Source organism: Oncorhynchus nerka, linkage group LG19, assembly GCF_034236695.1.
Source record: "Oncorhynchus nerka isolate Pitt River linkage group LG19, Oner_Uvic_2.0, whole genome shotgun sequence".
In the NCBI taxonomy this organism is placed as follows: domain Eukaryota; kingdom Metazoa; phylum Chordata; class Actinopteri; order Salmoniformes; family Salmonidae; genus Oncorhynchus; species Oncorhynchus nerka.
In genome coordinates this window covers 14,838,460-14,855,734 of record NC_088414.1, presented here as the reverse complement: position 1 = coordinate 14,855,734, position 17,275 = coordinate 14,838,460, and the positions used below count along the sequence as shown (strand labels likewise).

The 17,275-nt window shown below is 45.4% G+C and overlaps 1 protein-coding gene, 1 long non-coding RNA gene and 3 other non-coding genes across 9 annotated transcripts in view; 1 reads left to right on the top strand and 4 right to left on the bottom strand.

Moving 5' to 3' along the window:
* Window positions 1–10,120, top strand: part of LOC115101087 (divergent protein kinase domain 1B-like) — a 35,483-nt gene extending 25,363 nt beyond the window's left edge. For all 4 annotated transcript variants that reach the window (XM_065004740.1, XM_029620270.1, XM_029620271.2 and 1 more), the window contains exons 5-7: window positions 295–521; window positions 5,995–6,136; window positions 8,724–10,120. In XM_065004740.1, coding sequence (XP_064860812.1) covers window positions 295–521; window positions 5,995–6,136; window positions 8,724–9,167 — 813 coding nt within the window. In that variant the 3' untranslated portion in view covers window positions 9,168–10,120. The remainder of the gene's footprint in view (window positions 1–294; window positions 522–5,994; window positions 6,137–8,723) is intronic.
* A 906-nt stretch (window positions 10,121–11,026) lies between these two features.
* On the bottom strand, window positions 11,027–17,273 carry LOC115101089 (uncharacterized). 2 transcript variants are annotated; one of them, XR_010459900.1, is made up of 8 exons: window positions 17,206–17,273; window positions 16,265–16,390; window positions 15,270–15,343; window positions 14,877–15,006; window positions 13,906–13,980; window positions 13,520–13,651; window positions 11,787–11,826; window positions 11,027–11,353 (listed from the first exon to the last, which is right to left on the bottom strand). It is a non-coding gene; the product is annotated as an uncharacterized LOC115101089 (long non-coding RNA). The 2 variants fall into 2 exon arrangements; XR_003859253.2 differs by having other exon boundaries at window positions 13,520–13,622.
* LOC115101502 (small nucleolar RNA SNORA17) lies at window positions 11,601–11,730 on the bottom strand. The gene has a single exon (XR_003859306.2). It is a non-coding gene; the product is annotated as a small nucleolar RNA SNORA17 (small nucleolar RNA).
* LOC115101501 (small nucleolar RNA SNORA17) lies at window positions 13,718–13,849 on the bottom strand. The gene has a single exon (XR_003859305.1). It is a non-coding gene; the product is annotated as a small nucleolar RNA SNORA17 (small nucleolar RNA).
* Window positions 15,082–15,213, bottom strand: LOC115101503 (small nucleolar RNA SNORA17). The gene has a single exon (XR_003859307.1). It is a non-coding gene; the product is annotated as a small nucleolar RNA SNORA17 (small nucleolar RNA).
* Window positions 17,274–17,275: the final 2 nt, after the last annotated feature.

Here is a 17,275-nt window from a genome sequence, read left to right as displayed (position 1 = left end):
ACATGGGCCAGCATCCTTGTGGAACGCTTTCGACACCTTGTAGAGTCCATGCCCCGATGAATTGAGGCTGTTCTGAGGGCAAAACGGGGTGCAACTCAATATTAGGAAGGTGTTTGTAATTTTTGTACATTCAGTGTATATTTAAACTTGTTTTCTAGTCTTAACTGGCTGATACTTACCCCCCTTGCGTAGTTGACGGAAAGTATAACATTAGCTATTGCAAGGTTTGAAATTTTACTGTCACCTGTAAACATTTACTCACTTCATATTTTCTTCTCTCCATCCTCCCTGCAGTCTAACCTAGGGGAGCAGCCCTCTCTCACCACCTTGGTAGGGCGTGTCATCACCCTGGCTGACGTCAACAAGGACGGCAAGGTGTCCCTGGCTGAGGCCAAGTCTGTGTGGGCTCTCCTCCAGATTAACGAGTTCTTGCTGATGGTGGCTCTGCAGGAGAAGGAGCATACCCCTAAACTGTTGGGCTTCTGCGGGGACCTGTACGTTACTGAGCGCGTGAGCCACAGGTGAGGACCATTTTGGAATCAGAATGCTTTATTACAATGCAACAAATATTGTTCCGGTTTTCTCTTGGCTTTGTGACCAACAAGTCAGTCCAATTTATGTTTTAATTTATGCTTTCAAGTGATATCCTCTGGGATCAAGTGCACGTCTTGTTTATGTAGACCCATTTCCCGGCCGCATCATCAAAAAATTGCACTCGCCGTTTCGAATCAGAAAGGGTTTAGTTTACATTCATGGGAGTGGATACAGAATCCTCTGACTTCAAATGCAGCTCGCGCAAGTTAACAAACACGTAATCAGATGGTTATCTGATGGTTATTGTCTACATACATAACCGATGTCATCGGAGGATGGATTACCGAGCAAATTAGCAAGGTGCAATATCACAAATGGAGCTCGATAAAGCATAATAGACCTGTTGAACATAGCCATCAGACTTGCGTGTTCTCATGGTCATCACTAACTCACTGCTAAGTTTATCAAGGTCCCGACATCAGTTAGCTACCCTGCTAGAGCTTTGGTGTAAGGATATGCATGCATCCCTCCAACTTGACATTTGCTTGTAAACAAAAAACAAATGATAGCCCCACTAAGTGCAAGCCAGATGGGATGCCGCATCGCTGCAGAATGCTGTGGTAGCCATGCTGGTTAAGTGTGCTTTGAATTCTAAATACCGTAATTGCTGGACTATTAAGCGCACCTGAATATAAACCGCACCCACTGAATTATTAAAAAATATGTATTTTGTACATAAATAAGCCGCACATGTCTATAAGCCGCAGGTGCCTACCGGTACATTGAAACAAATGAACTTTACACAGCCTTTAAACGAAACACGGCTTGAATCAAAAATAAATAGGCTTTAACGAAACACGGCTTGTAACAAAAATTAAAACAGTAGCCTACCAAGAAAGTCATTGGTCACGATCTTCCTCCTCCTGTGCACTGAAACCACTGGTCATCTCCTTCGGTGTCCATAAGATGCTCTTCGCCTGCGGCCCGTTTTAGTGAAGGATTTCTCCCCACTTGTCATCCAAGCCTCTCACTGAACAAGGAGCTCCACCTTAAATGCACGATTTACACTGATGTCGAGTGGCTGCAAATAATTTGGGCCATCTGGGCCATTTCTTCCCTCTGACAGCTTTTGCTGTGTTTCTGCACTTGAGTCAGTTCCTCACGCTGCTGTTTCCAACGTCTTATCATCGACTCATTAAGGCCAAGCTCCCATGCAGCAGCTCTATTTCCTTTTCCAACAGCCAGATTTATCGCTTTCAACTTGAAAGCTGCATCATATGCATTTACATTTACATTACATTTAAGTCATTTAGCAGACGCTCTTATCCAGAGCGACTTACAAATTGGTGCGTTCACCTTAAGACATCCAGTGGAACAGCCACTTTACAATAGTGCATCTAAATCTTTTAAGGGGGGTGAGAAGGATTACTTTATCCTATCCTAGGTATTCCTGAAAGAGGTGGGGTTTCAGGTGTCTCCGGAAGGTGGTGATTGACTCCACTGTCCTGGCGTCGTGAGGGAGTTTGTTCCACCATTGGGGGGCCAGAGCAGCGAACAGTTTTGACTGGGCTGCGCGGGAACTGTACTTCCTCAGTGGTAGGGAGGCGAGCAGGCCAGAGGTGGATGAACGCAGTGCCCTTGTTTGGGTGTAGGGCCTGATCAGAGCCTGGAGGTACTGAGGTGCCGTTCCCCTCACAGCTCCGTAGGCAAGCACCATGGTCTTGTAGCGGATGCGGGCTTCAACTGGAAGCCAGTGGAGAGAGCGGAGGAGCGGGGTGACGTGAGAGAACTTGGGAAGGTTGAACACCAGACGGGCTGCGGCGTTCTGGATGAGTTGTAGGGGTTTAATGGCACAGGCAGGGAGCCCAGCCAACAGCGAGTTGCAGTAATCCAGACGGGAGATGACAAGTGCCTGGATTAGGACCTGCGCTGCTTCCTGTGTGAGGCAGGGTCGTACTCTGCGGATGTTGTAGAGCATGAACCTACAAGAACGGGCCACCGCCTTGATGTTAGTTGAGAACGACAGGGTGTTGTCCAGGATCACGCCAAGGTTCTTAGCGCTCTGGGAGGAGGACACAATGGAGTTGTCAACCGTGATGGCGAGATCATGGAATGGGCAGTCCTTCCCGGGAGGAAGAGCAGCTCCGTCTTGCCGAGGTTCAGCTTGAGGTGGTGATCCGTCATCCACACTGATATGTCTGCCAGACATGCAGAGATGCGATTCGCCACCTGGTCATCAGAAGGGGGAAAGGAGAAGATTAATTGTGTGTCGTCTGCATAGCAATGATAGGAGAGACCATGTGAGGTTATGACAGAGCCAAGTGACTTGGTGTATAGCGTGAATAGGAGAGGGCCTAGAACAGAGCCCTGGGGGACGCCAGTGGTGAGAGCGCGTGGTGAGGAGACAGATTCTCGCCACGCCACCTGGTAGGAGCGACCTGTCAGGTAGGACGCAATCCAAGCGTGGGCCGCGCCGGAGATGCCCAACTCGGAGAGGGTGGAGAGGAGGATCTGATGGTTCACAGTATCGAAGGCAGCCGATAGGTCTAGAAGGATGAGAGCAGAGGAGAGAGAGTTAGCTTTAGCAGTGCGGAGGGCCTCCGTGATACAGAGAAGAGCAGTCTCAGTTGAATGACTAGTCTTGAAACCTGACTGATTTGGATCAAGAAGGTCATTCTGAGAGAGATAGCGGGAGAGCTGGCCAAGGACGGCACGTTCGAGAGTTTTGGAGAGAAAAGAAAGAAGGGATACTGGTCTGTAGTTGTTGACATCGGAGGGATCGAGTGTAGGTTTTTTCAGAAGGGGTGCAACTCTCGCTCTCTTGAAGACAGAAGGGACGTAGCCAGCGGTCAGGGATGAGTTGATGAGCGAGGTGAGGTAAGGGAGAAGGTCTCCCGAAATGGTCTGGAGAAGAGAGGAGGGAATAGGGTCAAGCGGGCAGGTTGTTGGGCGGCCGGCCGTCACAAGACGCGAGATTTCATCTGGAGAGAGAGGGGAGAAAGAGGTCAGAGCACAGGGTAGGGCAGTGTGAGCAGAACCAGCGGTGTCGTTTGACTTAGCAAACGAGGATCGGATGTCGTCGACCTTCTTTTCAAAATGGTTGACGAAGTCATCTGCAGAGAGGAGGAGGGGGAGGGGGAGGAGGATTCAGGAGGGAGGAGAAGGTGGCAAAGAGCTTCCTAGGGTTAGAGGCAGATGCTTGGACTTTAGAGTGGTAGAAAGTGGCTTTAGCAGCAGAGACAGAAGAGGAAAATGTAGAGAGGAGGGAGTGAAAGGATGCCAGGTCCGCAGGGAGGCGAGTTTTCCTCCATTTCCGCTCGGCTGCCCGGAGCCCTGTTCTGTGAGCTCGCAATGAGTCGTTGAGCCACGGAGCAGGAGGGGAGGACCGAGCCGGCCTGGAGGATAGGGGACATAGAGAATCAAGGGATGCAGAAAGGGAGGAGAGGAGGGTTGAGGAGGCAGAATCAGGAGATAGGTTGGAGAAGGTTTGAGCAGAGGGAAGAGATGATAGGATGGAAGAGGAGAGAGTAGCGGGGGAGAGAGAGCGAAGATTGGGACGGCGCGATACCATCCGAGTAGGGGCAGTGTGGGAAGTGTTGGATGAGAGCAAGAGGGAAAAGGATACAAGGTAGTGGTCGGAGACTTGGAGGGGAGTTGCAGTGAGGTTAGTGGAAGAACAGCATCTAGTAAAGATGAGGTCGAGCGTATTGCCTGCCTTGTGAGTAGAGGGGGAAGGTGAGAGGGTGAGGTCAAAAGAGGAGAGGAGTGGAAAGAAGGAGGCAGAGAGGAATGAGTCAAAGGTAGACGTGGGGAGGTTAAAGTCGCCCAGAACTGTGAGAGGTGAGCCGTCCTCAGGAAAGGAGCTTATCAAGGCATCAAGCTCATTGATGAACTCTCCGAGGGAACCTGGAGGGCGATAAATGATAAGGATGTTAAGCTTGAAAGGGCTGGTAACTGTGACAGCATGGAATTCAAAGGAGGCGATAGACAGATGGGTAAGGGGAGAAAGAGAGAATGACCACTTGGGAGAGATGAGGATCCTGGTGCCACCACCCCGCTGACCAGAAGCTCTCTCATTTCTCTGTGTCTTTGCCATGATGAGGGTGACAAAATTACTACCGTAATCAGAATGATGGGAAGTTTGAGCGCGCTCGATTTATGTGACGGTGCTCAGTTTTTTGGCGACATGAATCTTGTGAAAGCGGGGAAAATCCATAAATTAGCCGCGTCATTGTATAAACCGCGAGGTTCAAAGTGTGGGAATAAAGTAGCGGCTTATAGTCCAGAAATTACGGTAAGTGTCACCAGCAAAGCATCCCCACAACATCACACCTTCTCCCCAATGCTTCACGGTGGGAACCACACAAATAAAATAACATGTTATTGTTCAAATACACATGGTTAGCAGATGTTATTGCGAGTGTAGCAGAGATCATCCGTTCACCAACTCTGCGTCTCACAGAGACACGGCGGTTGGAACCAAAAATCTCAAAATTTGGACTCATCAGACCAAAGGACAGATTTCCACCTGTCTAATGTCCATTGCTTGTGTTTCTTGGCCCAAGCAAGTCTCTTCTTATTATTGGTGTCCTTTAGTAGTGGTTTCTTTGCAGAAATTCGACCATGAAGGCCTGATTTCACTGATTTCACGTCTCCCCTGAACAGTTGATGTTGATGTGTCTTTTACTTGAACTCTATGAAGCATTTGGACTGCAATCTGAGGTGCAGTTCATTTCTGATTTCTGAGGCTGGTAACTCTAATGAACTTATCCTCAGCAGCAGAGGTAACACTGGGTCTTCCTTTCCTGTGGCGGTCCTCATGAGAGCCACTTTCATCATAGCGCTTGATGGTTTTTGCAATTGCACTTGAGGAAACCTTCAAAGTTCTTGAAATCTTCCGGATTGACTGACATTCATGTCTTAAAGTAATGATGGAATGTTGTTTCTCTTTGCTTATTTGAGTTGTTCTTGTCATAATATGGACTTGGTATTTTACCAAATAGGGCTATCTTCTGTATACCACCCAGTAGGTAGCCTAGTAGTTTGAGCGTTGGGCTAGCAACGGAAAGGTTGGTGGATCAAATCCCGAGCTGACAAGGTAAAAATATGTTGTGCCCCTGAACAAGGCAGTTAGTTCCTAGGCTGTCATTGTACATCTGTTATGTTAATTCAAATGCATTTCAGGTGACTACCTCATGAAACTGTTTGAGATAATTCAAAAAGTGTGTAAGGCCGTCATCAAGTCCAAGGGTGGTTACTTTGAAGTTTCTCAAATATAAAATATATTTTGAGTTAACACTTTTTGGGGGGGGTCACTACATGATTCCATATGTGTTATTTCATAGTTTTGATGTCTTCACTATTATTCTACAATGATGAAAATTGTATACTTTTGACTGGTACTGTGTGTGCATATCTTTTTTTTATTTTTTTTAACCCAAAATAACATTCAATTCACAGCTCCCTCTACAGGCTGGAGGTCCCCAGCTACCTGCAAGCGTTAGTCCCGGAGGCCCTAAGCTCCAGCATGAACCAGTGGCTGGCCCCGGCGTGGCCCCGGAGGGCCCGCATCACCATCGGCCTGCTGGAGTTCATAGAAGAGGTAAAGATAAGATACTGACAGTGTCTGAATGCCCATATACCGTACTACATACCCTGTACTCAATGTTGCATACTATTTAGCATGTACCATTTAGTAAAAGGTATGCAGTATGCCACGGCTGAATAAAGAGCATGATCATTACACAGGTGCACCTTGTGCTAGGGGCAATTAAAAGGCCACTCTAAAATGTGATGTTGTCACAACACAATGCCATAGATGTCTCAAGTTTTGAAGGAGTGTGCACTTGGCATGCTGACTGCAGGAATGTCCACCAGAGCTGTTGCTAGAGAATTGATTGTTCATTTCTCTACCATAATCCGCCTCCGTCGTTTTAGAGAATTTGGCAGTACGTCCAACCGGCCTCACAACCGCAGACAACGTGTATGGTGTCATGTGGGCGAGCGACCCTTGGTGACGGTGGGGTTACAGTATGGGCAGGCATAAGTTACGGACATCTAACACAATTGCATTTTATCAATGGCAATTTGAATGCACAGAGAGAAAGTGATGAGGTCATGAGGCCCATTGTCGTGCCATTCATCCGCTGCCATCATGTTTCAGCCTGATAAAATCACGGCCCCATGTCGCATAGAAAATGGCAGTTCTTCCATGGCCTGCATACTCACCAGACATGTCACCCATTGAGCCCGTTTGGGATGCTCTGGATCGACGTGTACGACAGCGTGTTCCAGTTCCTGACCATATCCAGCAACTTCGCACAGCCATTGAAGAGGAGTGGAGTGGGACAACATTCCACAGGCCACAAACAACGGCCTGATGAACTCAATGCTAAGGAGATGTCGCGCTGCATGAGGCAAATGGCGGTCACACCAGATACTGACTGGATTTCTGATCTATTCCCCTACTTTTTTTGTTTTTAAGGTATCTGTGATCAATGGCCCATTGTGTCAAGTCACTCTGGTTCACACTGACCGTGTGCAATGCCATAAGAATCATATTAAGCTTTAGCCCCCATCCAAACTCTGACCATTTTACTCGCTCTGGCACACTGACGAGAGTGCTCTGAAATAGTTGTTGCAGTGACATTCTATTGAAATGGATACTTTTGTTTTACTACGCGATACATTTCATAAAAAGCCTCTTTAAGACATGATTACCTACACATACTGACCAGCTCAAATAGACAGAAGTGTGCTATATGGAAGACCAATCCAAACTCCTCTCTCAGCATGTCCAGCCCACTCATTATGGGACGGCAGGGTAGCCTAGTGGTTAAGAGCGTTGGACTAGTAACCGGAAGGTTGCAAGTTCAAACCCCCGAGCTGACAAATCTGTCGTTCTGCCCCTGAACAGGCAGTTAACCCACTGTTCCTAGGCCGTCATTGAAAATAAGAATTTGTTCTTAACTGACCAGGGACCTTCTGCACACATCAACAACAGTCACCCTCGAAGCATCGTTACCCATCGCTCCACAAAAGCCACGGCCCTTGCAGAGCAAGGGGAACCACTACTTCAAGGTCTGAGCAAGTGACGTCACCGATTGAAACGCTATTTAGCGCGTACCACAGCTAACTAAGCTAGCCGTTTCACATCCGTTACGAAGGCACCTGCAAGTTCCCGGACATTTCTGGGGGGGAATGGCCCTAGCTCTCAACCTCCGATCCAACAGGTCCCAGACATGCTCAATGGGATTGAAATCTGGGCTCATCGCTGGCCATGGCAGAACACTGACATTCCGGTCTTGCAGGGAATCACGCACAGAACGAGCAGTATGGCTGGTGGCATTGTGATGCTGGAAGGTCATGTCAGGATGAGCCTGCAGGAAGGGTACCACATGAGGGAGGAGGATGTCTTCCCTGTAACGCACAGCGTTGAGATTGCATGCAATGACAACAAGCTCAGTCCGATGATGCTGTGACACACCACCCCAGACAGTCAGTAGAAAGGCCTATTTAGTGTCCTAAGTTGTTATAACTGTGACCTTAATTGCCTACCTTCTGTAAGCTGTTAATGTCTTAATGACTTTTCCACAGGTGCATGTCCATGAATTGTTTATGGTTCATTGAACAAGCATGGGAAGTGTTTAAACCCTTTCCAATGAAGATCGGTGAAGTTATTTGGATTTTTACAAATTATCTTTGAAAGATGGTCCTGAATAAGACGTTTCTTGTTTTGCTGAGTTTATTTTACCAGATGAAGAGCCGAAATGAGTATACATCCGGGCATTTAAACCATACTCCATTTTCAAAAATTCACATACTATGAAGCTTTCTATTTTCGCATACTGGTAATGCGCAATTGCGTTGTTTCCCGTTATTCGATGATTTCAGTAGCGCATCCCCATATCTTATTGATCAACTGTTGTCATAGCCGAAATCAGTATGACATCTGGCATTTTAAAGTATACTCGATTTTCACATACTCAAACGGTCTACTATTTAGAATAGGTATTCGGATGCGACCACTCTATTATCCCCATGACATTTTGTTTTGCAGCTTTGTGCATGCATAAAACATAGACAAAAGGACAGACAATTACAGGGACTAAATGCAATCATTGGGATTAGAAAAAGGTCAGTTAATGTGTGATTCATAGTTAACTAATTATATCCCACATTATCAACAGGTGTTCCACGGGGCATATGGCAGCTTCCTGATGTGTGATGCCAGCCCGCGCCATGTGGGCTACAACTTCAAGTACGACTGCAAGATGGCTGACCTGCGCAGTGTGGCGTCTGAGACAGCGGTCCGCGGGTTCCTGCGGGGGCGTCACTGCGAGACCAACGCTGACTGCACCTTCGGGAGTGACTGTACGGCTACCTGCGATCGGTTGGTGAAGCAGTGTAACACAGAAGTGGTCCAGCCCAACCTGGCCAAGGTGTGTGTGCTGCTACAAGACTACCTGCTGTTCGGGGCGCCCCAGGACCTCCGTACAGACCTGGAGAAGCAGCTCAGCACCTGTGTGACGCTCAGCAGCCTGGCCAGCCAGATGGAGGTGCACCACTCACTGGTCCTCAACAACCTCAAGACCCTGCTGTGGAAGACCATCTCCAACACACAGTACTCCTGAGGACCACAGAGATACTAGGATCCTGCCTCAGACCTGAGTCATATTCATTAGACCTAACATTAATTTGTGGATGTCCATCTATTTCATGTTACAAATTTCAATTAGAGTCCAATGTTAGCCAGGTGGCAGTTATGCTAAGTATTTGGACATTAGCATTATACGCACACCCAGCCACCTTGTTTTTGCCTGGCGTGTCCTAGATTTGTTTACTGTTACATCTAGTCAGGAACGCTGCGCTCCTGAGTGGCACAGCATCTGTGCTGGAGGGAGGGGAAGTCACTAGGCAACCTGGTTGGAGTCCCATAGGGCAGTGCACAATTGGCCTGTGTCGGCTGTCATTGTACATGAATTTATATAAAGCTAATTTGACTTAATGTTGAGTGTGCCCTGATGAATACAACCCTGAAGTTCCCCCAATAGAACTTCAACCAGGGCGAAACTACAGGACCTGCCGATAAGGGAAGCATGTCCAAACTACGTCATTTACTCGAGGTACTTGTACTTTTCGTAGAGCCATGCTGAAAACTTAAATTGGAAGGATGATGTATGCTCTGGGCCTTGCGATAATTTAACTACTCCACTTTTAAGAGAAGTCGTACTGAATAAAATATCTGATGTAGCTGTATGGTGAATTTCTATACATTTCCTGTCCGGAATATGGTCCATTCAGACAGCTAGGGACAAAGGATTTCTCGTGACCAATCTCATGACCATATCTGGAACAAGTAGACTGCACTCCAAACCATGGCCAATATACAGCCACTTATGGGGAACTTTGAAAGCCATCCTGTTAAAAATGTAAAGTTTATTTGTAATGACAATTTCACCAATACTGAATGAACACTTGATACAATCAATTTAGCCTCTAATGAAACATGTTTAGTTTAAATAATGCAGTAAGTGGAGAAGTGCAATATGTCCCATGTAAAAAAATAAAGCTAATGTTTAAAGTTCCTTGCACAGAACATGTCTTCAATATTCCAAGGTAAGAAGTTAGGTTATAGGACTATCATTGACTATTGGATGTTCTTAGTTACACTGGCAATAAAGTGCCTCTATCTATTCTGCCCCTACCTGGGCTCGAACCAGGAACAGCCACCCTCGACGCAGCGTTACCCATTGCTTCGCAGAGCAAGGGTTTCAGAGTGACGGCAACTATTGAATCACTAGCTCGAACTGTTACAAGTGACAAGTTCCCTAGTTTAATATTGCCTGCTATCATGAATTTATTTTAACTAGATATGCAGGGTTAAGAGCATTGTTTATAGGTATGATTGTGCTTGTTAAACTTCAAACGGGATGATTTATTTCTTCCTAACAAAGACAGTCTTCACAGTTCGCAACTGCATATACCCTGACGAGAAGTGACAATTTCCCTAGTTAAGTCATGTTTGCAGGCAATATTAACATTTAAACTTGTATGGATTTAAAGGTGTTTACGGTTAGGTATACATTTGTGCAACAGTGCTTTTCACAAATACACTTATTAAATCACCCATTTGGCAAAGTAGGCTAAAATTCAATGATAAATTAACAGGCAACGCAGGAAATAACCCATGTGTAGTTAACTAGTGACAATGTTACGACTTATAGAACATGTGTTTAATGCTAGCTCCTTGATGCAATCGCGTCGGCCATGATCGGTGTCCAAAAATGCCGATTGTTATGAAAACTTGACGTCTGCTATTCCGATTAATCTGCCGACCTTTAATCCTTTTACCATTGTGTAGTTTGTCCATCCATTCCAGCAGACCTGTGACTTCACACTGGTTTGTCAATTCAGTAAGTTCACACATCAACATTCAGTTCTGTAGTTGTCAGTGAAGGGCATCTGAAGAAAACAGCTTAAACAAAAAAGCCACTGAGATCAGCATGAGTTTATTCAAATTAAACAGGGCAAGTACATTGTTTAATTAGTATTTGTTGAGCCAATTTCACCTAGGTCACACCGAGTGAAGGGTTTTCGTGTGATAACCAGATTCAAACTTTAAACTGAGCTCGCTGTGATTAACGGCATCTAATGGCTATAATAGTGGCAGCTGCATACACAAAATCAGACTGCACCCTAGTCTAGGACCGGCAACTGCACTATCTGCTTTCTTCTAAGGCACAACCCATTACTGCCACCTTTCATCTTCAACTGAAACAGGCCACAATCTTCAGTTGTTCTTCAGCACCTGCCCCATCTATCAATGAATCAGGAAATTGGTGAGAATGTCAAAAAAAACCTGGCAACCCTTAAAAAAAAGTGACCAAGTCATAAAACCTCAGGTTAGTTGAATCAACTAAGTATTGGCCCAATGGAAATTACCAGTCAGTAATAATTGGTTTTGGCAAAACAAGCTAAACTACTGAGGGAGCTTAAATCAAGCACTCAGCCACCTGTTCAAGCACTATAAGATAACATTTGTCTGCTGGTCTAAAATGGGTCCCTATATCGGCGCCATAGTCACACAAAGTACCCACTGTCCTGGGTCCTTGGCGTAGACATAGCCCTGTTACTCTCCGCCCCTCATGACACAGGCTCAACACATAGTCGGACTGCAACACCTCAAGGGGCAGATTTCAATGAGACCAATATACATTTAGCCAGTGTGTAACCAAATGAGGCAGACTTACAATGACCTGTGGCTCCATGTCAACCCCACACGGCCAGACTCTGAAAATAAAGATGTAACCGGTAAGTTTGAAGTGCAACATATCAAGGCAACAGCATACACATTAAGTAGTGTGGGTCCAAATACATTGATGCTAGTTCTTGACTATTGCACTAAACGTGCGTGATTAATAGGTTAGGACACTCTGCCCTCCTGGTGAGGGTCTGGGTACCTGGGACTGTGCAGTACCTGCTTCCCACTGAAGCGGGCAGTAAGTCATTGTGGGTCAGTTTGTCATGCAATTGGAGCCACAAGTACATCAAGGGGTAGGAAACACCATTAATACATATGTGCTGAAAAACAAACCTATTATACATTGGTGCCTACATGGATTCTCCAGTGAAAGAGCTTTAGTCCATGAGTAGGTTTTAATCTATACCGAACGAATTTCAAATTTTCAGAGTTAAGTCACAAGGTATTCAGGCTATGGTACTAAATCCAGTAGGCCCTAATCTATAGATTTCACATGACAGGGAATAGATTTTGGTAACAGATAAAGGCTCGTGCAACAACCATTTACCCCAGGCATCACAACATTCCTTCGCATAGAGTTGATCAGATGATTTAGTGTGGCCTGTTCCACTTAAAATGGCTGTGTGAAGTCGATGGATATTGCAGGAACATGCCATCATACAAAGAATCATAAACATGCTCGGTGTATGTAAGCCATGGAAGAAACGGGACATTTCAGCTCACAGGAATTGTGTACAGATCATTGAAACATAGGGCCATGCATTAGCGCTGAAACACGAGGTGAGAGATGGCGGCAGGATCTCATCACAGAACCTCGAACACATGTTATCGACGGCAATTTGTATGTAGTTGTTCATAGCTTATGCCTGCCCATATCGTAACACAACTGCCACCATAGGGCACTCTTCGCAACTTTGACATCAGCAAACCGCGTACCCACAACACTGGACGCTGCCTGCCATCTACCCGGTACAGTTGAAACTGGGATACACCTGTGAAGGGCACACTCAGTCTCCTCGCGTTCCAACTCCTCCAGCAAAGGTGAGCATAGTCAGGTCAAGACAAGTGTCCTGAGACTGTTTGACAGTTAGTGCAGAAATTAGTGTTGAGCAAACCCAGTTACAGCTGTCCGGGTAGCGGTCTCAGATCCTATAGGTGAAAATACAGAAGTCCTGACAAATTCTAAAATGTTGGGAGGCTGCTTATGGTAGAGAAATTAATATCCAAATCTGGCAACAGCTCTGGTTGACACTCCTGCAGTCGGCATGCTAATTGCACTCCCTCAACTTGGAGAGATCTGTGGCATTGTGTTGACAAAACGGCATACTTTAATTTTCACAGCACAAGGTGTAACTGTGTAATGATCATGCTGTTTAATACAGAAGCTTATGTAACATCAGGTGGATGGATCATCTTGGCAAAGGAAAATGCTCACCAACAGGTATAAACAAGTTTGTGCAAAACATTTGAGAAATAAGGTTCTTGTGCGCATGGAAGATTTCAGCGAGCTTTTATTTAATCTCATGAAACCAGCCCGTTCGTTTGCTCAGTGTAGCATTAACAAGCCTTGTGTGAATTTGTAACCATGTCTCTGAAGGTCTCAGATAATGTGGTAGAGGTTATCCATCACAAGTTCAGCGTGGTGCATGATTTCTCATCACAGACCTATTAAACATTTTCTTTTAAGACTTAAAAGGTTAAAATGCCATGGATGTTACTTACCGTTCTGTGCACAGCATTCTTTCAGGGAGGAAAGGCGGCAATCATTCTGCTACTTCCAGGTTACATCTTCTAGGACACCAATATACCAATTTCTCATTGGCAGCTTCACATCCGAAGGACAAAGAGAGAAAACTGAACGTTACATGTATGATATGAACCCCAGTCATTTACCCGCATTACATAGCATACACTGCTGCCAATGTTGGCGCTATGATCACTCCAAGTACCCACTGTTATGGGTCCTTGGCGTAGACATAGCCCTGTCACTCTCCGCCCCTCATGACACAGGCTCAACACGCACAGTCGGACTGCAACACCTCAAGGGGCAGATTGCTAGGAGAACAATACATTTAGCCCGTGCGTAACCAAACGATGCAAGGACTTACCATGGCTTGTGGCTTCACGTCAGACCCACTTTAACTAGCAGGTCAGCACTGCTGCACCTCCAGACCATCCTTTATCTGAAAGTAACAATACGGTAACAGTTACAGAAACAAAACCAACAAATAGTCAAAGTTGTATCTATTAAGTTAGTCCAAGTAGATCACTGCTAGTGCAACAGCCCTCAAGGTCTGGACCTCAAAGCCAGTTCCACTGAGTTTTACTCTAAACCGGGGACTGATTTAAAACTGGGATCCCAGGTAGGTGCAATTATCAGCTAGGACAGAACTCCAGCAGGTTCCAGACTTTGAAGGGTAGCGTATTGGATTTTGCACCAACTGATTAAAGTGATCAAAGCTTGATTAGTTAATTTAAATCAGCTGTGCTTCAACAAAAGCAAAACGTGCACCCCTTGGGGTCAAGAGGACATTTTGGGAAACCCTGTCGTATGGCAAGGGTTGAATGACCCCGTTCTAAAGCATCAGCCATATCAAGAGCAAATGTGCTTGATTAATAGGTCATAGACATATCCTTTCCTCCCGGTGAGGGGGATGGATACCTGGGCCAATTGGGCCCGGTTCCATGCCCACTGAACAGCACAGCCGTGCCATCATTGGTTATTTCAGTCTGCCCGTTCATTGTCACAGTGGCATTGCAAAGGGCAAGAAGTACCATTAGTAACTGGTCTTCTGAAAAACAAGCCAATTAAAACTGTTAGGGGTACGGAATATGGATTCTCCAATTAAATTACTTTAGCCCAGAAGTAGGCTTAATCCATATCTGGGAAATCAGAACCAAGCATTCACAACCCAGCCTTATGAACCAGCATTTATTTGTAACCATGTCTCTGCAGGTCTCAGATTATGTGGTAGAGGTTATCCATCACAACTTCAGCGTGGTGCATGATTTCTCATCACAGACCTATTACACATTTATTTTAAGACTTAAAAGTTTAAATGCCATGGATGCTGCTTACCGTTGTCATGTGCACACTGCACAGCATTTTTTCAGGGAGGAAATGCGGCAATCATTCTGCTACTTCCAGGTCACAGCCACTAGGACACCAACCAGCGGTATACCAATTTCGCATTGGCTCGCTTCACATCCTAAGGACAACCAGAGAAAACGGAACGTTAAATGTATGATATGAACCCGTCATTCACCGGCATCACATTTCATACACTGTTGCCGCTATGATCACTCCAAGTACCCACTGTTCTGGGTCCTTGGCGTAGACATAGCCCTGTCACTCTCCGCCCCTCATGACACAGGCTCAACACGTACAGTCGGACTGCAACACCTCAAGGGGCAGATTGCTAGGAGAACAATACATTTAGCCAGTGCTTAACCAATTGAGGCAAGGACTTACCATTGCTTGTGGCGCCACATCATGACCCACTAACCAGTAAGTCAGCACTGCTGCGCCACCAGACCATCCTTTATCTGAAATTAACAAGATGGTAACAGTTAAGGAAACTGAGCAAGGCAAAAAAAAAAGCCAACAAATAGTCAAAGTGTAGCTATAATAAGTAGTTAGTCCAAGTAGGTAGCTGCTAGTGCAACAGCCCTAAGTCTGGACCTCAAAGCCAGTTCCACTGAGTTGGTTGCCTCTAAAATCACTGGGACCCCGGGTGGGTGCAATTATCAGGTAGAACAGAACACCAGCAGGCTCCAGACATCGAAGGGTGGCGTTTTGGTTTTTGCACCAACTGATTCAAATTTTCAAAGCTTGATGATCAGTTGATTATTTAAATCAGCGTGCTTAGACAAAAACCAAACTGTGCACCCCTTGGGGTCAACCGGACATTTTGGGAAACCGTCCTATAGCAAGTGTTCAATACACCTGTTCTAAAGCATTAGTCATACCAAGATCAAATGTGCTTGATTAATAGGTCATATATCCTGTCCTCTCAGTGAGGGGGACGATACCTGGGCATATTAGGCTGGTTCTATGCCCACTGAACAGGGCAGCCGTGCCCTCATTGGTTAGTTTCAGTCTGCCCACTCATTGTAACAGTGGCATTGTAGACATTTACATTACAAAGGGCAAGAACCACCAAGAAGTACCAATGGTAACTGGTCTTCTGAGAAAAAAGCCCACGAAACTTTTAGTAGGGGCCTATATGGATTCTCCATTTAAATAGCTTTAGCCCAGAAGTAGGCTTAATCCGTGTGGGGGAAACCAGAACCAAGCCTCATGAACCAGCATTTATTTGTAACTATGTCTGTGCAGGTCTCAGATAACGTGGTAGAGGTTATCCATCACAAGTTCAGCGTGGTGCATGATTTCTCATCACAGACCAATTACACTTTACTTTTTGAAAAGACTGGACAGAGTTCCAAATACCACCTGGTGTAGCTTACCACTATATTATTTCAGGGAGAAAAGGCAGGCCTTCCTGCTACGTTCATGTGCCATCTGCTTGGACAGTGACACCAATAGGTCATGGTGGCATCTAATGTTCCTCATTGTACTCTTCATCTCGGAGACTATAAAAGAGAAGACAGGACATTAATGATTCTTAACACTTAACGAGCAACTCCGCCACAAATATATTCACGATCTCCAGCACTAAAACAGTCGACATGTGAAAATGGCAGCTAGGTTTTAGCAGATGACAAAAGTAAAAAAAAAAAAAAATTAAAAAAAGTCTAAAGACTGATTTTCAAACACTGATATTCGCAGATCATGGGGAGGAAGAAAAGAGACTCCCTCTGGTTAAAAGCTACTCACATATATAATAAACAGTTTCTTACTTCTAAGCCTACCGTGATGTTAGAAGCATTTAGGACCTTTATCTTTTAACCACAGAAACGTAAACGTTTTCGCATATGTAGACATTGGTTTGGTGCTGGAGATGATGAATGAGGTTGGAAAGTGGAGGAGTTGCCCTTTAGTAGTGTACATGTACACCTACATAAAATGTAGAGCCACAAAATATGTGCGCGCCCACCGCAATTGAATAAACCGAAACGCCACAAACCGAGCCTGCAAGGCCTCTAATTAACAACAGCCAATGTCAGACTAAGTTACATGCGTTAATTGAATCAGCAACATGTTACTTCAAATATTTTTCAGGACGTTCCCGAAACATCGTTGCCAACCGTATCAGAAACTACCTGTACAGTGGTACGGAACCACGTGCGTATGGTTACAACTCAATTTTAGAGTGGAAATAAAAACATATACATACACAAACACACGCTGCTGCACTAGACAACAAGTACTCAAATACTCATGTTTGACATGTACTACAGTAGGTTGGCCTGAAACTAAAACACGTAAACCAAAATGTGCTACTCACCATGCTCAGACTACTGAGTGAGAACAAGAGAACGAAAAACGGGGTGGTGTCTATTTATAAGGATCACCTA